Raw genomic sequence first — 26,476 nt, 5'->3', positions numbered from 1 at the left:
AGAAAGCAGATGTAGTGAAGATTCTGATTTTGCTAATCCTGAAATAGGGGAAATTCTGGATTTTCTGTTCCAAAAAACAGGAGCTTAAACTCTGAGTCGGTTACTGACTCCTGCCCTTCTGCTGCAGCTGTAGCAGCTGAGTGACAGTGTTTCATTTCCCCATTCAAAGATCTATATTTTATAGAATTCCAGTTTGATTTTTTAAAAGAAAATTGGCTAATGATGACTGAGTGGACAATGCTGAATAAATGTCATGGTCCACAAGGAACAAATTTATATTCCTCATCCTAATAGAATACCTACTGGTATTCACAGTTGCTTATCTTAGTGGTAATCAGTTCAAAGTTTACTCATCAAGATCTAGTACATGTTCATTGTGCTTCTAAGTTCAAATCTCTTACCTTGTAGACAGAGCGCAAAGAGAGCCTACAGCTACGGCATATTTCGCACCCCCCCAGCCCACATAATTAAAAGCTGTAGGCAGAGGGCTGTTGCTGTCCAGCAGGTAGTATGGCATCATGAGGGTGAGAGCACCAGAAATGCTGAAGTAGATCACAAAGCAGATGAGCAATGAGGATACGATACCAAAAGGAATGGCTCGCTGGGGGTTCTTCACCTCCTCACCTAGGACATATATAATATATAGACACAGTTAAGAGCCAAGATATGCAAATCTGCTTCTGTATAACGTCAATGGGTGCAGAAATATCTTCAGGTAATGTGCCATTTTTTGCTTATATTTATATTTGAAAAACATCGTCAGAAGACAGAAATTCTTACTTTCAGCGTTTGAACGTGAGGCAGAATAGTGAATATGTGAAAATTCAGTGGAACAAAAACACAGAACACGGTACAAACTCAACTGTTGGATGGATGATGGATGGATATTCAGATTTTGGAGGAGTTTTATGCTTTCATCTGAGAATTGTCCATTTGAATGCAGGGTGCAGGCACTGTATTTAGAAAGGTAACATAATTTACAGAAGTGCTGCAGTTGCATCGAGAAGTGCATGCAAAATTTTATGGAAATTAACTGAATGCTAAGTGGCGGACTGAACCTGTAAATAGCAGTGAAAATACTTTACCTTCTTAGTTATTTCCTAAATCGCCCCATCGTCTGCTATACAGCTATGTCTTTGTTACTAGCCACTCCCAGTTCATTGCAAGGTTTGAAGATATTAGCTTATTTTTTGGGGGGAGCCACCATGCTGAGAGGCCTAACTGCTCAGCTGCAGGTGATTATGTAGGAAGGCCTTGCTGTGTAATAAAACCACATTACAGTGATGGAGCGAGTGCATAAGACGGACAGTTACGTGTCAAACCAAGCCCAAAGTACTGTAAAATAAAAGAGCTCTGAAACGTGACGGAGACAACTGCTGTGTGGATGATATGTGTGTGTGTGTGTTTGAGTGTGTCTGTGTGTGTGTGTCAGGGGGAAATGGAGTTCATGCCAACTTAACTCTTACTGCCACACACACACACACATGCAAAAAGATCATTGTGATTTTGTGTTATGTCTAACAATCGTAATTTAAGGCTAACTGGTCAGCTTGCCAGCCAGTTAAAATTCAGAAAACTTATGGGTGGGAAAAACCTTGTAACATGTATGAGGAAACAAGCCTGTTCACAAACTCTGCAAAACTCAGGGAAAAACCTCTGGAATGCCCTCTTCCAAAACCCTGCTTGTTCCCCCCTAACCTGAGTAGCAGTCTTTTGGCCTTCAGCCAATAGCAGAAATGAGCCAAACGCAGTAAAGTGCATCTTTAATTTCTCTCTTGCCCCCTGTTATGTAATACTTCTGGATGTTTAGGAAAGCTCGGGGCTGAAACGGTTCCAAAAAGATTGAGTAACATTCCCCCCTGTCTCCCTGAAAATGGAAACACATCCATGAGGCCGTCAAAGGGATATGTATGTGAAACTGTGAGACGTGGAGCAGAGGGAGTCAAAAACAGAAGGTCAAAAGAGTTTGTGTTTTCAGGTCAGATCAGCACTAACCTGTGGTAGCAATGCAGTCAAATCCCACAAACCCATAGAAACAGGTAGCGGCTCCTGACAGGACACCGGTGAATCCAAATGGCATGAAGCCGCCGATTCCTAAACTCTCTGCGCTTGGCAGGACGTCTGTCACACTAAACCAGAGGAATATAAATAATATGACATATAGTTCTAAAAGAATGTCATCTAGATAAAAAAAATAGAGTAACAGAGACAGTTAAAGGGAAAGATTCAGCATTGAATATGTCCTTACTTGGTGCTGTTTGTTGTATAACTTGCATGTAGGATCTCTTCAGGGTCTAGCTGCCAGTTTTTAATAGTGCCTTTGACGAATCCAGAGATCACCATGAACACCAAGACTAGGACATTGATACAAGTGAAGACCTTGTTCACCATTGCTGATTCTTTGACCCCAAATGCCAGCAGACCTTAGAATTGCAAAGGACAAAGAAATGGAAAATGAAAAATGTCTTGGGAAAATGTGTTAAGTGTAATATTAAATCTTTTCTATGTCTTCTTACTTGTAAGAATGATTATGATGAAAGCACCAAATATGTCAGGATACTCTGCCAGTGCTCCTGGTACATTCAGGGCCATGTACTGTCTGCAGAACTGCCCTATGGGGTTCCCTATCAACTCATCAAAGGTGGCGCTCCATGCACGAGCCACACTGGAGGCACCTGAGACGAAGAAAAAAACATTCTTGAAGACAAATTTCTTCCTACACATGACCTTAAACTAGACAAAACAGAAACAATAAAGCAGTGCTGCTTTATGCTTACCAATGACGTAGGAGAGAATGAGATTCCATCCAGTGATGAAGGCCCACAGCTCCCCTACAGTCACATAGGAGTACAGATAAGCCGAGCCTGTTTTGGGAACACGGGCTCCAAACTCAGCGTAGCAAAGCCCGGCTAACACTGAGGCTATAGCTGCTATCAGGAATGACAGCACAATAGCAGGACCTGAAGGTGGTGGGAATCATATGATTAAAAACTTTCAGGTTTTTCCTCATTACACATGTTTTCACTATCAAAAGTAATGTCACTTGCCAGAATTCTCTCTTGCAACAGCACCAGCGAGCACATAAACACCAGCACCCAATGTACTGCCCACACCGAGGGCTACCAGGTCAAAGGTGTTGAGACATCGGCACAGACGGGAGTCCTCGGAGTTAGAGTTTACCACCTTCACCCTCATCAGCTGCTTACTGAAAGTGGAAGCAGCGTGCAGAAGGCTCTTTATAGCCATGGATCACACTCTGGTCTCAGCAATAGGTTTAGGGGTTCAGAGGTCACAACCTAAAGATGAAAGACAGTAAGTTTAAAAAACACGCTTAGTTTTTCATATCCCCTGTTTCAACAAAGGACTCCGAATCATTTCTGACAATAGCTAAGGAAGCTCATTATAGTGCGTTACTCATTGCAGAAAATAAACTAAAAGTATCTGCCAGGATTGCTACTGTTTAGCCCATGTTTGGATGATACAGCTAATTCATTTGCACAAGATAAACACAAGTAACAGAGAGTAGCAGCCGGACAAGTATCTAGACACCTTGTGAGAATGCACTGACCTAAGGATATGAACATGAGAGGTCATGTGGACAGTGCAACAGTTTTGCCACAGCTCACGGAAACTTCCACCCAAGGACAAGCTGATGTGAGAACACCGTCGTCTCACTTACCTCTGAGAATAATCAGGCTCACATTCAATTTTCCAGCCTAGCACATCACACGTTAATTATGAATTACACTGTATAAAAATGTCTAATGAATGAGCTTGTATCCAAACCAAGCAAAATTACACACATATATCTAAAGCCGACTTAGATGACGCTGTAAAATATAACATATGTAAATACAAATATAATATCACATGCAACCAGCCGCATTTTAGGGAATAAATGAAAATAACTGCTCAGTACAAAAAACACTGTACAGATATTTTCATGTCACTGAACTAAAAACCAATCTCAGCAGATCTAAAAAAAACAAAACATAGAATCTTTGAAAAAAGGCAAGAAAATACAATAACTCATATTTACATTAAACAAATGGGGAAAATTTAGTAATGTGCTGGCACAATGAAATTATTCTATTCCTTGTTGCATCAAGCTGTCCACCATTATCAAAGTGAAACTGCTACAGAAGTCACACCTGCAGCAGTGTTGTAGAGGTCACTATAGTTTGCATGTTGTCAGTGATTATAAATGATGATACACGTTCAACGGTAAGCTCGATGGCCATTTATTAGATTTTCATAGGTGACTGCCTCTTCTATTTTCCACTATTAAGGGCCTAGATAATGAACATATGCCTTTTGATTAGATGCACACCAATTGGTCCTTTATTAGTTAAATGAGAAAATCAAACGTTAATATTTTCCTGGTAGATTCTGACATTTACAGACAAAACAGTTGATAAAGAATATAATCAAAAGTGAAGATAAGTGTTAGTTCCAGCCTTCAATTACAGAATTGATATATCTGATTCATATACTGCATGACATAAAAAACTAGCATTTTTTCAAAGGAAAATGTGACTTCAGGTTGCCATTTCTCCTTAATGAGACCCCAAAAGTGCTACTGCTGTCAGACAATCTGCATGCCATGTATTAACCCTACATTATTTCACTCATTCAGCAAATGAAAGTGAATGGTTAACGTGTATAGACATGCAGAAAAGTAACAATACGCAAGTAAAAGTTGAGAAATGATATGCTTTATTTATCTTAAGAACAACCATTGTACAAATAATCTATTAAAATCCGGGACTAAACCAGAAGCACTAATAATGCATACTGCTTTGATTATCACAGCATTACACATGCTGCATCTGTCTATGATCTTGGAAGCTCATAAATACAAATTTGTAATAAAAATCCAATTTAGTGTAAAGATTTTAAAAAAATGTTCTGGCGCAGTCATAAAGTCCTTGCAGAAAAAAATAAACAAACCAATGAAAGTGACCTATATATATCACACAACCCCTGACTGACTTGAGTATACGGGTCAGTCTGGGGTCACAACTTTCTGTCGAAAAATCTACATTTTGTCAGATTTTGTTCAAATTGAATGAAATCTGATCATTCACAACCAACTAAAATACGCCTTCTGAACTTTATGTCAAAGTAACCTGTTCGTTGTGAAGGCAGAAAAAGAACAGAGTACTTACTCAAACACACCTACAGGTACACTTCAGCGCTCGACCTAACAACTCCTGATGAAATGATAAGTGACGACAGAAGGATTAAACTGTGCATTTGTTAACTTTTCTTTAAGCTGCTGTGAAGACTGTGGGGCTTTGGACAGTAGGTGATCTGAAATAGACTCTAGAAGAATCACATGGCTTGGCTATTCCAAGCAGCAGGCACACGTGCACACATGTGCAGACTTAATTCCTGCAGACTTCGGATGACTTAATAAATGCATTTCTACCAGAAGAACTCTTGTACATAGACTAATATAACAGCAGCATTGTAGTTGCATATTACATTTATAACAGTATGCAATATAAAGCATGGTCCCTTGTAAGACACATTAAAAAGTATTTGGCAGGGTACTTTGGATAATATGTTAAAGAAGTGGAAGGGAGGAACTGAACAAAAAAGGGGTGTAAGCCCTTTCAACCAATGAAGTTAGACCATAAATATGACACTTCTGGACATTTGGAAAATGGCTGGCTTGAAGAAGACCTAATAGTCATTCCATAAATAGCCTTAGTTGTTATTGTAGAGTCTTTACCTTACAATATAAAGTTCCTTGAGGTGACTGAGCTCGGAAAGAAACGCGTCTGGACTTCTTTAAGTTTCTTGAAGCTGTTTCACTTCTCATCCGAGGAGCTTTTTCAGCTCTAAGAGCAATTGGTGGAGTGTCCCAGATTTTTAACCCCTATTGGGAGTGTCCCTAAGAGGGTCCTGGACAAATCTGTCAAATTTGATATCTGGGGTGTGGGGTTAAAATGACTTAACTGAAGCTTTAAAAGAGATTAATGTGATTGGTAGGCCTGAAAATTGCCTTTAATGAAATAATACATAAATGACAACATAAAAAAAATAAAGTATTCAGGAACACCACAAACAAAATGGGCAAGTGGGGTGTGTTAACCTTAACAGACAGAGCATGAGAAAACAGTGAGCAAAAGTATCCATGGCAGTAATCAAATATAAAAGCACAAACATTGAGCAGTCACCTCTGTCGATCATTGAAAACAATCAAAACGCCCCCCTGGGAATGCTAATTGAGCTTTCTCAGTAGCAGATGAATGATTCTATGTCCAAAAACAGCTGGAAAAATATCAGAAGTGAAGAACTGTTTATAAGTAAAAGAGTCAACTGGTATCTGTTTAACCCCCCCCCCCCACACACACACACACACACACAAAACCTTGTTGACATGATGACTATGCTCCAAGAGGAGAATGATTAATGGTTTGAAACTGGCAGTGTTTTTAGTTGGTAGTGAGTGAGGATTACTGTGTTTTCAGATAACCTCTGATTACAATCCAATTTCAAAAACATTAAGTGATCAAGATAAGAGGGATAGTGTTTTTAGGCTGAAAATTGCCCAATAAAGGGTTAAGTAATCTAGATAATTAGTCATGCAGGGAGGAGTGTGAGTTTTAACATTGCATTTCAGTTCAGCTACATGACAATGATTATTGAAAGAGGTTAGGAGTTCACTGGGATTCGGTAGGGCTGTTGTAACAGGATAATACTTACTGACAAGAGCATCACTGAATTTATTTGCAGTAAAGTCAGTGGTAGAGACAAAGATGGGCTGAAGTTTAATAAAAAGCTTTGTGGTCTGATGAAAATTTATCCTCTACATCTAAGTTCTCTAGACTTTGATCAGGTCAGGAATGTAACCTTGTGAATGAGTGGATGCTTTAACAGACTATAGTTATGATTCAACTTTTTCTAGTTATACATACATGCTGTATGTAGGACAACACGTGTGAATGTTTAAACAGCTAGAATGAGTACCCTGACACCCTTTGACAGAGAAACAGAGAAAAGTGCAGAAAATGATGTGCTGTGTTTTTTTTTGTGTTGTTTCAGCAAATCTATATATTAAAAAGCATGACGAGCTAAAGAGTTCAAATGCAGAGAAACTGCCAAGAGAAACAAAGGACACTTAACACACTTTTTTATAAAAATCAACACCTCTCTCACAACTTTGAGGAAGACCGGTGGCTAAATTTAGTCATACTGGCTTTACCATAAAGAAGTCCAAGTAAACTGAGATAATTAAATCACAAGTCACCTTTAAACAAAGTAACAAAAAACAGACAGAAAAAAACTGTATCAGTAACACACTTTGTCAGGTCAATAATAATAATAATAATAATAATAATAATAATAATGATAATGATGATGATGATGATAATACAGGATTTAACTAAATAGGTTTATTTTTGACAATGACAACTTCTATTCATCTGTACAGTACAGTGAATGGCTGAGCACAGGTGCTAAATTCATTCAGTCCAGTGTGGAGGGCATTAGCATGGAATAGGATGGATTATTGATTTAGTCATCTGTTTTCCTGTTTTCTTCATTTCATTGGAGGAAGAACTGTAAGTGTAGATATGGGACCAGGCATTCCAGACTAGATTTAAATATTACAAAGGTCGAAATTGGACATTTTGTGCTATTCTGTTTTAAAACTACTAGCTAACTATAAGTGTTAGGGGTGCAACGATACACAAAATTCACGGTTCGGTTCGGTTCGATACTTTGGTGTCACGGTTCGATATTTTTTCGATACAAAAAAAATGTTCATGCCTTTTTATTAATTTGTCATTTATTAAATTTTCACGGCACATTCTGCACCACATCTCTGTGCGTTCATCATTTGTTTGAAGCCAGCTCACCTCCTGCAACCACTTTTCAGAGAATACGCGCTTCTTTTGTGGTTCGGACTCCTGACATTTCTTTGGAGGTGGAGGAACATCACAGTAACTGCTTAAAGGAGCTTCTTCGACATCTTTAAGAGTTCTAAACAAATGTCTGTCCTCCTGAAAATCTTATGTACGCAAACACGCGTTGCAACTTCTTATCTTGTGCGGGTTTTTATTTTGACAGCGAATGCGCACCTGCGGACCACTTATGTGCAGCCCTGGTTATTTAGCTCGTCATATTGCAGCCACAGAAATTCTTTTGTCCATGAAACCATAAAGCTGCACTTTCTTTTTTCCTTATAGTCTGATTTGTCATAACCTTTCCGTTTTGTGGTAAGCTTTTCTTTGGCTGTCACTTCTTCACGCTGACCTGTCTTATTTGGCTCAGCAGAACTAAAATATATATCCTGCTGCTTTTACACACGCACTAACATAACGCTCAGCGATTCTCTGCGCGATCAACCTCTCACATGTTTAAGCTGCGGGAGATTTCACTTGTCATGTTTGCATAGTAAGCTAACGATTGATAAGACGATGTCAGAGGAATTGGTGCGCAAATTATCATCACTCACCAATCAGTACTGTCGCTCTCTATACACAGTTCACGCGATTGCAAAGTGAAAGCAAAAAACAAGCGCAAATTCAAACGCGATTTCAGTATGTCACATATTGACAGTGGCCGATGCCAATGACATAATTACCCAGCTACATTTCCAAAAGAATGCAAAAGCATTGACATATATTTTTCCTTCCTAGGATAGGCCGACGGGCAGGGCAGAGATAGATTTTGGTAGCCCGACTGGAAAAAAAGCCCCGTCGGGCTAGCGATTTTGCGAGCCCTGTATCTGATTGAGGAATCACTCATCTTTGGAAAAGAGAGTTTATTATGGAGAAATGTCTCTTTCCAAAATAAAAGCTATACTATACGCTTCTTCTGGGCTATATTCTCAGCAGCATATTAAACATATCAGGTCCCCATAAGGAGAATCGTGTGCTAACGGCTGTCTAAATGACTCGGGTAAAGTTTGTAGCATGCTGCTTGTTGTTTTTCTCTGCTTCCACTTGTCTTTGCACTAGGATGATGTCGGAGTAAATGTGCAGTCATATTGGTTGTGTTCCCACTAGTGCTGTCAGCGTAAATCTGAAATGACATTAACGTCACAACACGGCAAATCTCCGTTAACGAGCTACCGCGGATCACCTCATGAGTGGGGCTGGAAGACGTCAACACATTAACGAGCTAACTGCGCTAACACACTAGTTCCCACCAATTGAGCATTGCTGGCACATCCAACATACTGTTTTACTTTTGTCCATGACAGGCTTACCTTCAGGGTCATACATCACATGAAAACCAAAATAGTTCCAAACGCCAGATCTGAATGAGGGTGGGGGAGGTTCAATTTGCCATGTTGCAACTAGCCTAGCTTCTGTCTCGCTAGCTTGCCCTGCGCTCAGTGAATCTGTGTTCGACTACTCCGCCTAGGCTGCACTGTCGAGCGCAGATCCACTGAGCGCTCAACACAGACAGCATCATCAGAAGGAAAGTTGATAAAATAAATTAAAAATGTTGTATCGTTCGATACATATGCGTACCGAACCGAAAGCACTGTATCGAACGGTTCGATATCGATACGAGTATCGTTGCACCCCTAATAAGTGTGGGTAAGAATTAACTACAGGCCCAATGTTTCCTGTGCTGGCTTCTGTTTATGAATTTGAAACTTTTATCTGATAAAAAAAAAAAGACATTTCTGTCTGAACGTAGCATGTCACTGTGGAGATAGCTAACGCTAGCAATGCTGGATAAAGTTAATGGTATCAGCTTGATGAGGGCTAACACATAGGAGGTAGAGGAAAAAAAGCCTAGCATTAACTATGGGACTGTGTTGGTATTAAATTTAGTAGCATTAGCTTAGCAAAGGTTAGACTGAGCCAGCAGGCCTGCTGTTGTTTTCCATAGCCGTTAGCGATAACATCTTAAGTGCACAGGCTGCTAACTACATGTATAAAACTAGCTGCAACTAGTTGTTTGACTGTATTTTAACCACGCAAATGTTTGCATGAAACAATATCAGCCTTTATTTATTGACTATGCTAATTGTGCGCAGTTGTGCCAATGAAGAAGCTTTATTTCGCACAAACGTAGACAGGGGCGGGGCATGGAGCTGCGTAAAAGACAGGGTCCCTCTTCTGGAATCTCGGCTTCCTGCACGCCTTTCTCCATCAGCTGAATCTGCTAAAGCGCAGGTTTTATTAGAACTAGAAAGTTTTTCTGCAACATCCTCAAGAAGGCAGCTCTGGAAGAAGCGTTTGGGAGGACTGGAGACAAACAAGGGAAATTTTCTAAACTGACATCTGTAGCTTCAGTAAGTTTTTGAGAGCAAATTTAAGAACCTACTTTTTTCCATAACACTGGAGTTATCAACTAGCTGTTGCAAACTCCATGACAAGTGTGTATGTTTCAGTGTACTGAAGAGGATCAAATAATTTACTCTAAGTACTATAGTAAAGGCAATGGCTGAGCTGCCAACTGAGCGGGTTTTCCCTGGACCACCACCTGCCAACAACGGGCAACAACCTTCTTCAAGAAGGTAAGCATGACATCTCTCTCCCTCCCTCCTCTGTTTGTCTCCTCCGTTAAAAGAGCATCTCACAGGCAGTTCCTTTAGCTTCCCTGATGCTCGCCTCTCTTCTGTATTGACATTTTAATAGTTCATTCTTAACACGATGTCTGACCCGGTATGTTGCAAAATCGTTGCTATATATTATTTAGAGCACGGGGACATTTGCAGGTGTTTTGGCTTGATGTGAATACTCAGTAAATATTACAGGCATCGGCATTCCGTTTGCGGGAATCGCAAAAATGCGCACATGACTGGAGGAGGTTTTTCGTGATAGCTGTTAATAGAATCATTTATATACAAGAAGGAGGAAAGTTTGTTTGTTTTTAAAAAATAAATAAATAAATAAATAAATACTATTTCACTATATAAACCTGAAGTCAGTGTCTACCAGCTGGCCTGTATGTGTGGAAAGACACAAAAATGTATTTAACTTCACATCTCGAGTTATCCGCAGTTTAATTAAGACAGGGTTTTTAGGCCATGTGCGTAAATGATCACCAGGCTGTGGGCAGTATTAACGTCAGGTTTTTGGATGTTATATTCGGACATTAATCTAGCACAATTACAAAGTAACATTAACGAGTGCATTTTAGACAAACATTTCGATAATTATATATAATAGGGCTGATCGAGGGAAGTAACTTGAAAATGTCTCTGTGTGCGCGCACAGCGGGAAAAGATAGCTTTCCCAGGTGTCAAAATTTCTGTAGACATTCTGTCTATTCTGTCCAATCAGTTCGCTGAACAAGTGTATTTGGCTGCATGTAAAACAGGCTGCGTCTCTCCCTCCTTCTGAAGCTCCAGATTTTTAGTTCAGTTCGGCTCCATCATCAAAATCCTAGTATTACTAAAGAACAGAAATATGTGGCAATATGTGGCTCCCTTAAACAATAATGGTGAATAAATGAACATTCTTAGTGGTACCTGATGCACTTTTTTGTCACAAGCACATCAGGTACCAAAAAAGACAAGTTTTTTTAAATATATTTTTTTTGAATGTTTAAGTTTGTTAAATGTAGTGCAAGGTGGTGAAGTTTTTTTTTAATCCTTTTTTGATGATCCAATGCAAAAAAAAAAGGTTTGAGATCACTTTGTACAAGTACAGTGTATCTTTGTATGTCTGTGTACACACGGACAGTGCTATGACAAAGTATTGGCTCTTTTCTGATTTCTCAGACCATCAAACAAATTTTATTATTAGACAAAAACCCCAAATAAATGCAAATTGCAGTTTTTAAAAGATGATTTAACTTATTAAGAGCCAAAAATATCCAGAATTTCCTTCCTGTAAAACAGTAATTGTAAAAAAGTAACTGGTTGCTCCACACTTGGCAACAGGAATTGCAATCAACTATCAACTGCTCTAATGTGAAATAATAATAACTTCACTGTCGAGGAATTTCAGCCACTTGTCTTTGCAGAATTGATTTTGAGTTCGCTATGATGAAGGCTTTTCCTGTATAAACAGCCTGTTTAAGGTCTCACCATGGCATCTCATTGTGATGTAAGAATTTGACTAGACCACTCCAAAACCTTCGTTTTGTTTATGTGTGTGTGTGTGTTTCTTTTTTTTTTTTTAAATCATTCAGAAGTGAACTTGTTGATGCGTATCTCAGATACCCAGGAAAATACTCAGTACTGTTTTACCAGTATCCCACAGGGAAAATATTTAACCTGTCCTGCAACAACAGAAGTAATGTCAAAGAAATCATTTCTTGAAAAATGTAGCCTGTTAACTTTCAGTTAGATTCAAGTAACTCAAGTTTTCAAGTACCTATCTAAGATTAAGTTAATTTAAGAGGTTTTATTAATTTGGCAAGTTATTTCGGTACAGATCGCGAAGGTAAAATATATTTGAGAACCTCCTAACAAACAGAGGGTACAACAAACAACACAATACCTAACACATGGAAATAATTAAATTATTGTAGGAGTAGAAATTAAGATAAAAGCTACAGAGTGTCACCCAAAACTATGCAGAAGTCATTTCAACTTGCAATGATCTGACAAACCAGAACATTTCTGTTTAGTGCATTAAGGTCAGAGAAGGTCAGTCACAGAAACAGTTTTCAGCGCAGCGTTCATGAAACCCCGACATCAGAATGTCAGTCTTTTTTATCTTGTGGTAATTGTGAGAGCATGTGCTGCTCTCCTTGAAACAAATTGAAGGTTTCAACAGAAAGAACAAAAGCTCACTATCAAGTGGGAAAAATATGAAATATATGGAATTTACATAGTAGCATAGACTCCGTTTTTTGCCAGTCTTCTAATGCCCCGCTTTCAGGAAGGCACCATGAGGTTGCTTCGTTTGTTTGCTCACATTTTCAAAGACCCAGCCCAGCCCTCATAAACAACCTAAACAGCTGATAAGAGTTACACACCTATCAAGTTAACACAGGTGGAATACACTTAGATTTGGATGGTTGCAAGGTTAAAACAGAACTTGAGGAAATATTCCACCCTAAGGTACAAAACAATTATAAGGCAAAGACCTTTATAAAAATAATACTGAGAAAATCATCGGACTGAAAGCAGCAATATTGAGTGGCTGTATCTGTATACTAAGCTAAACTAGTTATACTAAAATAAAGACAATATAAAAAAACAGACGGCTAACTGTGAAAGATTGAACTGGTCACTGTCCGCATTTTAAAACGGACCTCACAGCTGGCTACAACAACATAAGAACCTCTGTTTAAAAATAGTGTCAAAGTAGAAAAGTTAAAGTCATCTTTTCCACATCTAATTTTATTAAAAACAATATAGTTTTTGTTTTTATAGTCTCTTTAGATAGCACAAGAAACTTTAGAGTGAAGACTTGGTTAGCTGTGTGTGTGAGAGAGAGAGAGGGAATAAAGAAAAAAGAGAAAGCTCTAATTTAAATTAGAGCAAATTCCAATGAAAATCTGCCATTGAAACATTTGATAATGTTATGGTGTGCACTGTACCGTTTGAAGTACAGGGTTCACTCAGTCATCAGAGCTATAACCTGTTCAAATAAACACCCAGAATTCTACAGATACATTTTATGCATACACAGAAAAGCACTAAGTGATGCCTGTCCAGCAGAATTAGGAAGTCACCCACTGATAATTAGATTGAATTAAATAAAGTAAAACATTTTTGATCACCCTAAGTCCAGCCCCTAAGACGCACTCCATTCTAAAGCCCTCCAAATCCAAAGAATGAGCCTGATCGGTCTCACAAAAACACTGCTTTCCAAACACCAGCCAGAGACAATTAATTATAACAAAATGCAAATAAATCTATGTAAGAAAAACAGTCTTAGATAGAAAGTAGAGACAGCTCTTAACGCAAGGACACAGAACATGCGATCAGTGTTTGACTGGTCAGTTCGAAACAAAGACACATTTCCTCCTGGAATGGAACTCATTCAATGAAGTAAGGAACACTTACTTAAACCACTTCACTTCTGTAATTCCAAATTTCCACGAGCTAAGCAACATTTCAAAATAAAAATATATTCCCAGGAGAAGGACACAGGGCATGATTGGCTGCCTGATATATGTCAACATGCCACCACCCGAGGGACAGTGAATGACCTACACACCCACACAGACACACAAACTCAAACATGCACATGCGCACACAGGCATATAATATAAATTTATGTATTTATTTATATATATGTGTGTGTGTTCTGTTTTTCCATTATTGTGATACGTCATTATCAGTATCACCATCGCCCGCCTCTGCTGGTACTCGATATCTTAATAACCATTTATACACATATTTACTAAAGCTAGACTTGCTTATATTTTTCACACTGCTTTGATAAGTCAAAGTCAAAATCCAGTTGCAACTTGCTTCATCTTAACTGTGATGGTATAAACAGAAGCTACACATTGTTTAGGGAAAATGTGAGCTCATGCTGGTCTGAGCTGAAGCTATCTAGATAATGAACATATGCCCTTTTCTAGAGAAAACAAGTGTAAATATAAAATGAACTCAGTGCAGTAATAGCAAACAGTACTGTGCATGCGAGAGATTGGATTTCCTTGTTGACATGACAGATTTAAAGTTTCAGAAAGTTTTCATATTGACGTAAATGGGATGGGATTTAACACCTTAGGATGAGGTATTTTTCTCATTCTCATTGCAGTGCCTTTGCTTTCACCACCACCTGTGGTTTTAACCAGAATCTGAGACCTGCTCAGTCATGATTTTAGGCCAGATTGAAATTCTGCACAGTACTTCAAATCTTACAGCCACCCTTTTCCCTACATGCATTACAAGCCATTGTTGGATAAGTTCAATTGCAGCTCTGATAGATTCAGATCTAGCAGTTTCCAGGATTTATTATTTATTTTTAATAATTTTGGTTACTGACCATGTGCTTTAAGTAGCTCATTATTGTAGTGTTGCATTAAAACAAACTTCTTTCAGTAGGATACAAGTGCAGGAAATAGGAAATTCTAAATGCTTGCAGAGAGACCACTGGGTGCTCCTAATTTTATGTAGGAAAACACATTTCTCCCCCAGAAAATCATTCCAAGCTGGGGTACAGTACTACTAAGTTACCAGTTCGGTAGTACTTGATCACTTTCCTGCATTTGTGACACAGAAATGATAACATTACAACAGTAGTATTTTACCTTAATGGGCAAAAGGTATCTAAGGAATTGGATGCTTCCCTGTGAAGCCTAAGACGATGAAGCTGTAGAACCCCAAAACACAGTCTCCCACAATGGTGAAAGTTTGGTCTTTGGATGCAGTGAGGAGTTTCGGGGTTACTCTATTAACACATTGAGATGGAGGAGGAGATAGAGGTGCAAACACGCAGCCCCGCCTGCTCATTACTATTAGCCATTACTATGATGCAATAACCTTCTGGCTTAAACTACACTAGATGATTAAGTCACACACCTGACAACTGTTGAAATCAATAACTACAAAATTCACGTGTCTGGAAATTGGTAGTTTGCAATTTTGGAGGACACAACTGCTCCAGTTAACTTCCAAGTCAAAAAGATAAGAAACATACATTTAAAAAAAAACATATAACGAGTAAATTATAGCCATTTTATGGATGATTTGCTGTTTCCAGAGGATCAAAGGTAATTGACTGATTAGTGGTTGGCTGTGTGAGGCTTATTCTCTCGATATTTCATTGCAATAATAAGGGAATAGTTGGACTTGTATTTGGCAGCTGTTCACTAGAATTTCTGATATGCTAAAAGTTGAAAGACCTGTGTAGGCAAGGGAGAAGGTCATAATTAGACAATTAGAATTAGGCAAGTTAGACTTTGCTAGAAAACATCTAAAAGAGGCCATCTATCCATCTCCTTCATCCATCCTCTTGTCTGCTTATTATGGAAGCAATGGTATGGCATGTGCGTCTACGGCTGCCAGCGGGCCAAGAGTGTGTATTAATGACGTGACTGCCGATAGAAGCAGCAGGACGAATTGTGATGTGCACAGGGCTGAAGCATCCTGCTAAAACAACCCAAGAGACTTGGTTTATCAAGCCAAAGATATTATTCAAAGTTCTTCTATTTGTGCTGCCCACAGGCTGCAGATAGTAAAGCTAGTAGCTAAATCTGGTACAACCTTTTCTCTTAGGAGATTAAAGTTTTTCTTTTGTTTGTACATGGCCCCTGACAAATAAAGTGGAAATGAAAGGAAATAAACATGAAAAAAGTTAGTCAGGTCAATAAACGATGCTGATCATTCATTTTTGTGTCAATAACTTCTATGCCTTATTAGGCTGTACATTTGAAATATTGTCAGCATGTGGTATAACAGAGGCATCGTTTTGAGGTGAATGAACAGCAAAGTAAAAACACAAAACCTCATGTCAGTAATGATGGATGGATTTACAACAATATTATTTTAACTTTCTCAGTAACAACTGAATGATTTTTCAGTTTACTACCAGCTAGAAAAAATAGTAGCAAACCAACTGTTAATAAGTAAAAGAAATAAATGAGCAACAGCAGATAGTATCTCTTTAAAAACTGGGTTGACATATCTATAGCACAAGCAAAACTTAAGCTGAGAAACTATTCTGACCGCAGGATAATGATTAACATTTTGTACCAAGTGTTATATTTCCTTAAAGTAGAAATATATCGGTGCAAGTCCCTGCACCAGTCATTTTCTGGTTTAAACTTCTTCCTTGGAGAACAAATTACATGATATAAAAGAATTATACTTATTTATCTTGCAGCTTTAACTGCTTTTTGGTAGTTTATTTTATAAATTCATTTAAAGTAGAGAGGGCTGTCGCATTTTGAATTAGTGTTCATTTGCCTTCCAACTTTCTCCATTCCTGAACTAAATGAACTAAATAACAGGTGTTGGTGTTATGCTTTCTCCATTTCAGTTTAGCGACACACAATGATTACTGAGGGAGGTTAAAAGTTCATTAGTGAGGGTGACATTTTAAAAGTGTGAACAAAAGAGATCCATTCAAAACATCGAGCTTGTGGTTTGATATAAATTTGTCCTCTACATCTCGGGCCTCTGGGCTGAGATGAGGGCAAGAACGTAACCTTAGGAATGAGCAGGTACTACAACAGACTATAGTTGTGATTCAACTAGTTGTAGTTATGCATACAACACACATGAATGTTTTAAGAGCTAGAATAAGTACCCAGCCACACTGTGACAAAGCAACACAGAGAAGTTATGAAAATTATGTGTTGATTTTATTTTACCTGTGTTACCTGATCACTTATATTTGCAGCAATATCTTGGTATCATCTTCAGTTCCACACGGTAACATGTTGTGTTTCTTATTGGCTAACCAAGATAGAGGTGGTATGCCCCACAGGGTCACCTTGAACCCGTAAACCTTGTCAGTTGTAACTGAACAATGTGTATCAATAGTTGGCACCACCTCTATGGACAAACAAAGAACAAGATGAGTAATACAGTATCAGTAACAGTTAGCCACTGTGTCAGATCCAAATGTTTCATAAAGACATAAATTGTTTCCACAACACTTGTCAGCATTACCAAAAATCTAGGCCTCTTATTTGAGTAAAATCACATTTCTAGTATATTAGTTTTTAAGATCAATTTAAGCCAAAAGCAACAGAATGTTATGTAAGTAAGTCGAACTTGAAGTTAATCTAAACACTTGTAAAAAGAAAAAGAAAAGGAAAAGAAGATGAAAAATAGCCAGCATGGATTTTACCATGTGAGAGGGCGGACCCACATGCAGGACTCAGGAAACAGGAATAACTCAAACAAAAAAATCTGCTTTAATGTAAAAAGTAAAAGGTACAAAAAATGTTGTTACTATAGACATTATCAGGCTGGGGAAGTAAACAAAACAGAAGACACAGAGAACAACAGAAAATATAACAGAAAGACAGAACTGAATGGAAGCAAAGGTTAACTTGGCATAAGGGTGGAGAGAAAGACTAGACAGAGGAACACATAAAGATGAAGGGCAATGCAGATCAGGACACCAAGGAACACAACAGGGTACTAACCCAGTGTAAACAGTAACTACGACTAAGAAGAACCAAAGACTCAGAGGAATACAATAAGTCTTAAGAAGATAATCGAAAAGAGCCACAGAAAATAGACAAAGCTTTTAAACTTGTAAACACAGGGAATTAAATGAAAGCAGCCATTCAACAAATAGTACACTATATATTAACTATAAAGGGACCAATACTTAGTTAAAAATGATGAACTAAATATATCTAAGGCCACAAGGGAAGCAATATTACAAAAGAAACATGACAGGTCCCCCATTTTCTTAACAGTCCTACTCCCCATACTTTCCTAACAGAGGGCACATACAATATCAAAGTAAGTACTCATAATGCAGAGACGAGTAGGTCTCTGCATTATGATAAACTCTAAAGTTCTTATCCTGCATTAAAAATTCAGAATGTTATTGCTATTATAAGTAATAGAAATTGACAAAGCAACATCAAAGATATTAAGTGAATTGAAATGACTTACTCCTGGAAAATTAGGGTGTGGGAATTGTGGTTTTTCAGTAGCAGCTGAATGATTTTATGTTCAAACAAGTTGGAAAAATATCAGAAGCAAGTCAACTGTTAATAAGTAAAAGAAGGAAATGGGCAGCACCTGGGCATCAGGTAGTAACTCCTTAAACAGATTGGTTGTTTTGGTGGACATATTGTTTTAAAGTCAAACTAAAGTGAAACTATACTTGCGAGAAAGAAAAAAAGAGGCTGGCAACATGCCAGGCTGGCTGGTAATAACTAATAATACTTCTACTCTTCCTCCTCTTTCCTGACGCAGGTAAAAAATACTAATGTTTTTAGGTCAGGTCAGGAATAGTTCATGCTGTTTTTGTACAAAATTAAAAGGAAATAAAAAGAAGGCTGTATTTATTGACATCTCTGGAATCACTTTTATGACTGGTGGTGGTCAATAAAAAGCTACAAAACTCTGAAAGTGATACTGTTTCAGTGTAAAGCGTGACTTATTTCATTGTGATTGGCTAGTCAACTTATAGTTGCAGAGTTTTTGTTGCCAAAGATGAAAAAACAAACAAACAGAAAAGCACGACTGCACTTTTGACCTAATAAACAAAAATGTAACTTTTTATTCCAAAGTACTATATTTGTGTATACTTGTGATATATATTGATTTTTTATATATAAACCTGGCCAAGAGTGCAGCAGAGACTGTGACAAATATAAATATATGCCAAGAAACAAATACATTTGACACAATGTAAAGTGAGTGAACTCACCACCCAGATCATATGCAGTAACATATCGAGAACTTCAAGAGCATATGTTTCACTGTTAGGTTATGTTACGTTGACCAAAAGATCTCTATCATCAACATTTTACAATGGACTTAATTCCCCTCATAGTAGATTATTACTCTGTAGATTACTCCAGGAAAAAGTGGAACTCGGAGTTATTCAGAGTTAAAGCATAAAAAGTATTTTGGTTATTACGAAGAACGAAAAGTTACAGGTTTCATAAATCCCTACCCACTCAATACAAACCTTCTACCTGGAATCTTATTCTTAGCATTCCTATTTCAACAACAAATCAATTCCAAAAGCAGGAACACACAATGTCTGAGTGTGTTACTCATAACTGTGATGGGTATAAATAGAAGCCACAAATCAGGTAGAGACACAGTAATGAGGAAATATGAATAAGCCCTTCATGGTGCGGAAGCCTTCATAATCTCAGTGATCCTGGAAAGCTTACACACACACATACAAACCCACAGACACACACACTTGTTTAAGTGTGTAGGGGTTGCAGATAGACTAACACAGTCAGCAACTTGACCACTAGTGACCCACATTCAGGGGTGCTAAAGTTAGACTGACTCGAGCTGGTCTGAGCTGCAATGGTCTAGATCTGAAAGGTCAGATTACTCTTTCTTTAAAGGCCTTTATAACATGAACTCTTGTTGATTATATGTTACTGTATAATGAGCCTCTCTATTTTTCTCAAGAATATAAGCATAAATACAAAAAACGTATTGTGGTAATAGCAAAACAATAGATATTCCACTTTATTTGAGTTTTGTTTTGTTTTTTGCAGAAAAAAGAATAAAATGTCGACTTGTCAGATTTTAAACTTGACAAGTCAGGACCCAATTAGGAGACAAGTATTTAACTCTTAACACCTTCATACTAACCAAAGCAGGATCTGAATCAGTTTGAATATGTGTTATGTTTTCCATTATGGTACTTACTGCACAGCAGCTTTACTTTACTCCTACTTATGGTTTGCAGTCAAATGTTAGTGGCCACTTTCTGCTTTCACTCTAATTTAGATTGCCGAAACTCCACCCAGGCCGCACGACACATTAAGGTTCAAGACCTTCTCAATCCTGGGTTTAGGCTACTTTTAAATAGCAAAATGACCCTGGCTCAGATCCAACCTAGAGATATCATAGGCTCTGTAGTGGATCTGCAAACCAGGTCCAGATCGCAGTCCACCTGCACAGCAGGATGGACACAGAACAGATAAGGATCACATATTCAGCCCCATCTGCTCCACAGCTACTTCAGGCCCTTCCAGCTAATGTTTGACTTACAAGTTGGTTTGCTAGCTTGGTCACTGAAAAAAGAGAGGATCTCATCCTGCAGTTGAGCAGCATCTAACGCCACTGTTTTGGACTGTTGCTAGATGTACTTTATTGATTAATCTAGTTTGGCTTCCCGTGTCTAACAAAGACGAGGTCTGACCATAAAGTATCATTGAGTCCTCTAATAAAATGTATTTTCTTTATGTGAAGCAGTAGTAGAATAACAACAAGAACAGCAGCTCACCTTGAACGTCCTCTGTCTACTTTCAGGTTGAAGGTTTTAAGATGTCATGACATATGGCGGCAAGGGAAACATGACTCTCACTGCATCTATAGTCACACAAGCAGCAACTTTAACAAACCTCCATTTAAAATATCATAGTGTTAGTTATAGTGTAACCAGGAGGCTTTAATCGTCTGCCTTAATGATATACTAAGTACACTTTAGCATACTTGAATGTTCCAGATTTTAAAAACAAAATCAACCTGTTTAATTGTTTTCAACATTTTATGATATAAGAACAAACTTCTCTCCCACCCATTTTCTGTCTGGCTTCTTAGCACCAAGCCACAGACCAACTCTGGAAGTAGCAACATCCCATTGCAATTTCTCCAAAAGCTGCATTGTCTTCTGCTCCTTGGTTGTTCTTGTGAATCTAATAAGGTAATAAATCTAATAGGGTAATCAAGGAAATGTTGGTCAGCTAAAGTTGCTAAGGCCTTTACAACTTTGGATTATGGCTTGTGCAAAACATTCAATCAATGGAAAAAAAATAAGTGGATTAATCTATAATAAAAATAATCATTAGTGGCAGTCCTAATAAATATTCAAATAAGTTTATTGTCAACAAAGAATGACTTGAGGACTGCAGTTCGACACCCCTGACCTAGTGCATGCATGCCACATGCAGGCTTATAATGCGTCTGAACCCTTAACGTAACTTTACATGTGCAAATCAGCTCTTAAAATTATTTGGCTGTCAGTACTTAATGCACCTGTTATAATATTAATAAGGTTTTTAATAAGAACATAAAATGAAACATAATGCTGGATTGAAATGTATCTCGTATGAGACTCGCATTCAGAGCCCCTACACTTTGAAGGTGTGGTTTGTGATGTCACATGGATACTAGATCTCCATCTTTTGGATTTTGTGCCGTGCTTTATTCTGCAGGAGATAACTGGAGGGTAATTAGGTGCATAAGTTTCAAATGAGCTCGGCTCTGTGACTCTAATTTGTTTTATAGGTAAAAACTGTCTTCTCTCATTTGAAATGGCTAATGTTTGAAGTTTTGTACTCTCCAAGAATGCACCTTTAGACATCACCAAATCAATGTTTGTGACAGGTTAAAATAACGTCAACTGTAAGACTTATTTATTGATGTCCAGTCAGACCCCTGACTTGTGACCTAAAAAAAACAGCTTCACCAAACTTTTCCATTTCAGTACTAAAAAACTCCAAGCACTGTAGTATGCAGAACTTGTTCACTTGATATTCATCAAAGTAATTTTTAAGGTGAAACTACTGAGATAAATCAAGGACATTAACTTGCCAAGTATTTAGTTTGCTTTCTGGTTAACTAGCTCATGACAGCAGATGATCGGTTTACAATCACAATGCATTGTTTCACTTTTTCCTCTAATATCACCTGCTGTTATTATGAAAATTTGTCTGCATTGTAAGAAATGAAGTTTTAAATGACTTTTTAAATTTTTGTTTGTTTGTTTTTTAGGAATTTGTTTTCTTTATAACGTTTTTTCTTTTTAGGTGTTATGATGCCAGAGATGCCCATAAAATTGCCCAGATCAACCGATTACCACCCGTAGGCTGGTACTTCACTGGAGCTGCACGGTACCAGATGATAACTACCCTGGGAGAAGGAGCCTATGGCACGGTTGGAAAATTCATTAGGCTCAATGACATGAAGAGCGTAGCCATCAAAATAGTTAAGACTGATTGCTTCAGAAATGGACTGGCAAACTTGGAGGTAGGAAAGACTTGGCTTGATGCAGTTAATCCAACAATTGTATTTGAAGAAATTCCTCTAAAATATTTACTTGAAGCTAAAACTCATATGTTGCCAGGTGGCTGCCCTGCGAAAGTTAAAGTTATACAAATCTGAAAGGTATAACTTGGTTCAGTTTTACAATGTTCTTACCGATGGGCAAAAATTATGTCTCGAATTTGAGCATTTGGACAAGAACCTTTATGAATTCATGAAGGAAAGACAATTCCGACCGCTCGCTCTAAAGTCAGTTAGAGCCATCACCCAGCAGGTGTGTTTAACTGTATTCTCTACATAAATTTTTCAGATGGATGCTGATTACATTAATACAAAGGTGTGTGGGGTTGTTTTTTTTGTTTGGGTTTTTTTTTAGATTGCGAAAGCGCTGGATCATTTGAAGTCTGTACGTTTGATACATGCAGACCTCAAGCTGGAAAATGTGATGCTTGTCAACCATCAGAAACAACCATATAGGGTCAAAGTGATTGACTTTAGCTTGGCATGTGACACCTCCGCTGCCTCGATGGGCTCTTACATTCAGTCCCGTTCATACCGGTTAGTAGCTGTAACCAAAGTGGCTTTTTCTCTTAAAGGTCAATACTGGATAGTCCCCTGCTGTTTCTGTGATGGGCTTCTTGGCTGTATAACTATTCCAGTTGTCACTTTTGTTGTTAATAATTGACAGTTGCTGTTTTTCCTGTTTGTCCTAAATCAGGTCCCCAGAGATTATTCTCGGGGCTCCATTTACAGAGGCCATAGATGTATGGTCTCTGGGTTGCATTGCTGCTAATCTGTACCTTGGCTCCATGCTCTACCCTGGTGAGAATGAATATGAGGTGGTAAGTATAACTATGACTAATGCTTCTCCTTTGAAGAACTTAAAGCTTTATTTAAAGGATTACAACACATTATATTAAAGTTGTTGGACTCTGAATTTGACCATTTGGTCTGTATTTCCAGATGAGGTACATAGTGGAGACTCAGGGCCAGCCTCCAGGCATGATCCTCGACAGTGGGCTCAAGACTGCCTTTTATTTTGACACGCAGTTGTATTTCACCACCAGCACGTGGAAACTCAAGGTTCTTAGTACTTTACAATTACTGGTTAATCACATATGCCATTCTCTAAAAATGTCAAATATTTTCTTAACCTTGTTTTTCAAGAAAATTGCCAATTTTTGTCAGTCTACAATTTATCAGTGCTAATGAGTTTCTTGTCTTTTCAGACACCTGAGCAGTTTGTCAGTGAGACGGGTATTAAGTTCACCGAGAAAAGGATGATGAAGTTGACCTCTCTTGATGACCTTAAAAACGTAGGTGTACTTCTTGACTGTTCTATTTTATATGTTTAAAACTAAATATAGATTTTATTTATAGAATAAATATTTAAACAAAACCCCCAAAAAGAAACAACTTAAAATTCAGAGTTTTTAGGGGACTTTTCTTTCTTTGATGTTTCAGCTCTGGTTCACACGTCATCAAAATTATACCAGTAAATCCGCAGAAATCTGTGATCTGCTGGTGTTTATCGAGCTGCTTAAAGGAATGCTTCAGCTTGATCCTGAAAAACGGATGACACCCAGTCAGGTGCTGCAGCATGACTTCACAACACTGCGCCACATTTTGCGCTTGTACCCCTACAGCTTCCAGTAAGATATTACTTCTCATTTGAAACACTGGTTCTCCTTTAATGTCCCACTGGACATGGACACATACAACACATTTCCACTGTGAGCACATGTTCTGTATCTCTCTTTATGTGGAAAATGTTGTATTCAGATGAGTGAGTCAATAATTTGCCACATGGCTTGATTGTTTTGCAGTGTTAACTCTTGCTTTCAGAAGATGAGCATCTGTCAGTAACGGCTGGTGGTACCTGTGTGCAGGTCTCTGCAGCAACCATCCTCCAGGACCAGCCACCCTACCCAGCAAAACCAACCTTGCCCTCTAGCTGAGCACAGCATCCAAGTGAGGCGCCATTCTCACTCTAGGACCACCTGTCCTCCTCTGCAAAATCATCCTTGTCCTCCATCTATGCGCTACAGCCCTTATTCCAGAACAACCCACCTTGCTCAGCAAAATCATCCTTGCCTTCCCGTGTTACACCACCGCTGTTGCTTCAGGACCATCTATCCTCACCATCACAATCATCCAGCTGTGTGCTACTGCCTCTACTTTAGGACCACACACCCTCCCCAACAATAAACACTTTGCTCCCTAGCTCAGCACGGCACCCAAGTGCGGTATCACTGTCTTTACTCTAGGACCACCCATTCTGCTTAGCAATGCCGTCCTCACCCTCCAGCCAAACACTGCACCCCTGCACAAAGTCTAGGACCACAGTGAAGTCCTTAGCAAGACTCACCAAATCAAACCAGAGTCTAAAAAAAAAATTAATGACTGATTAAGCAATGTGTGTAAGAGTCTCTGACCAATCTGAAAGATCATTGTGATATAAAAAGGGTTCCATTGTTCTGCTGAGCCATCTTGCACAAGCGTTGGATGTAGGACAATTATAGCTCACCACAGAATACTGTATCAATCCCTAAGCAAATTATGTGGAGAAAGATGAACAATGGGGAAGACTATGTTGAGAGGCTGCATAGGAGTGCCAGATGGAACTCTTGAGATTGCAGCATCCACACTTTTAATCACATCTTCGTTATTGAGACTGATCAACGGGACACTGGCTGAGCACAAATGCTGGAGACAGACATTTCTGCTCAGGAGTAAACAAAAAAAAAAAAAAAAAAAAAAAAAAAAAATAGACCTGGTAGGTTATATGTACCAATCCCTTATAAGAAGAAGTCATAATTAAAAGCAATCTGTTGCCATCATTGCAATAGTCAGGGGGCTTAGACCATTTAAAATTTGTTTTTCCAATGAATTACTTTATTTTCACTGACATATTGTTGTATGAAGTACTTATTCTTTATTGTATTTTCTAATAAGTGGAACAATATTAAAACAATAAACTTGATTTCTCTAATTTAAGAAGCAGCTTCATCTTTTAAATTATTCTAATGCATCATGTTGACAGGGTTAGTAATGTTTTCCACAGGTCAGTTTGAGGTTCTTTCATAAAATACATACCCTTTAGACAGTGGGTGCCATTTTGCTGAAAATAGTGAGGGGAGGGAAAGGAGGGTGGGAGTGTAGACTTCAAAATAAAAGTGTGTGTGTGTGTGTGTGTGAGAGAGAGAGAGAGAGAGAGAGAGACACGGGGAAACAACCCAGACTCTCAAGCCAAAAGTCTGCTACAGTAATTGGGGAAAATAAGTAATGTAACTATTGTAGTAATTACAAAAATATCAAACGCTGTCTCTCTGAAGTTCGTCAATAAACGGGGTTGGCGATAGCAACAATCTTGCTGCAATTTGTCCATAAATTGCAAATTAAATGAGCTTTTCAGTAGCTATGTACTCCCGGACAGCTGTACTGAAAACAAAAGGTTATTGTACAACTGGAAATCGGAGTAATGTCAAATCGGGGCGTCGGTGACATAATGCCTGAGGTGGGATTTTAATTTCTACTGTTACTGTGCTCGATCGAGGACGAGAGGAAGACCACCGATTGATTGTTCAGGTTCAGGTCCCACTCAGTCCTGGGTTTAGAGCAGTTTTAAATCCTGCACGGTGCTCCAGATCTTACATGGCAAGAATCCTTGCATGCATCAGGCCACCGTTGGATAACTTGAAGAGTCACGTGTCCGGGAATTGCAGTTCATTTTGTGTGATTGCACCTTCAAAGGATGCATCACAAGTACCCCCTTAATGTAGAATTAACAGAAGCTTCCTTAACTAGGATACAGTTGCACACAGACACGCTGCAGAAGACGGCAGCACAGACAACCGAGCAGTAAAAATGGGGGTCCGAGTGAAAAGAGCATGTGTTTTACAGCATGGACCCCCTATTCGCTTTACTCAAATGTAA

At 38.5% G+C, this 26,476-nt stretch overlaps 2 protein-coding genes across 7 annotated transcripts in view; one reads left to right on the top strand and one right to left on the bottom strand.

Annotated features, from left to right (window-relative positions):
- Positions 1-26,476, bottom strand: part of slc7a1a (solute carrier family 7 member 1a) — a 34,071-nt gene that overhangs the window by 7,003 nt on the left and 592 nt on the right. For 2 of the 5 annotated variants that reach the window (XM_085175219.1, XM_085175223.1), the window contains exons 2-7: positions 3,048-3,296; positions 2,778-2,960; positions 2,517-2,675; positions 2,249-2,423; positions 1,996-2,129; positions 402-624 (exon numbers count right to left, since the gene is read on the bottom strand). In XM_085175219.1, the coding sequence (XP_085031345.1) occupies positions 402-624; positions 1,996-2,129; positions 2,249-2,423; positions 2,517-2,675; positions 2,778-2,960; positions 3,048-3,246 (1,073 nt within the window). In that variant the 5' untranslated portion in view covers positions 3,247-3,296. The other 3 variants (XM_085175220.1, XM_085175221.1, XM_085175222.1) reach the window with 3 other exon arrangements.
- On the top strand, positions 9,557-26,249 carry LOC146509903 (homeodomain-interacting protein kinase 1-like). Of its 2 annotated transcripts, none has more exons than XM_085175229.1 (9): positions 9,557-10,489; positions 22,306-22,525; positions 22,623-22,814; positions 22,917-23,098; positions 23,259-23,382; positions 23,504-23,623; positions 23,770-23,856; positions 24,005-24,192; positions 24,430-26,249. In XM_085175229.1, the coding sequence occupies exons 1-9, from the start codon at positions 10,413-10,415 to the stop codon at positions 24,746-24,748; spliced, it is 1,509 nt and encodes a 502-aa protein (XP_085031355.1). In that variant the 5' UTR covers positions 9,557-10,412; the 3' UTR covers positions 24,749-26,249. The 2 variants fall into 2 exon arrangements, with proteins under 2 accessions (XP_085031355.1, XP_085031356.1); XM_085175230.1 differs by having other exon boundaries at positions 24,367-24,564.

The sequence above is a fragment of the Neolamprologus multifasciatus genome, chromosome 10, assembly GCF_963576455.1.
Source record: "Neolamprologus multifasciatus chromosome 10, fNeoMul1.2, whole genome shotgun sequence".
Classification (NCBI taxonomy): domain Eukaryota; kingdom Metazoa; phylum Chordata; class Actinopteri; order Cichliformes; family Cichlidae; genus Neolamprologus; species Neolamprologus multifasciatus.
Note: the sequence above shows the minus strand (reverse complement) of the source record. Positions and strands in the feature narration are given on the sequence as shown.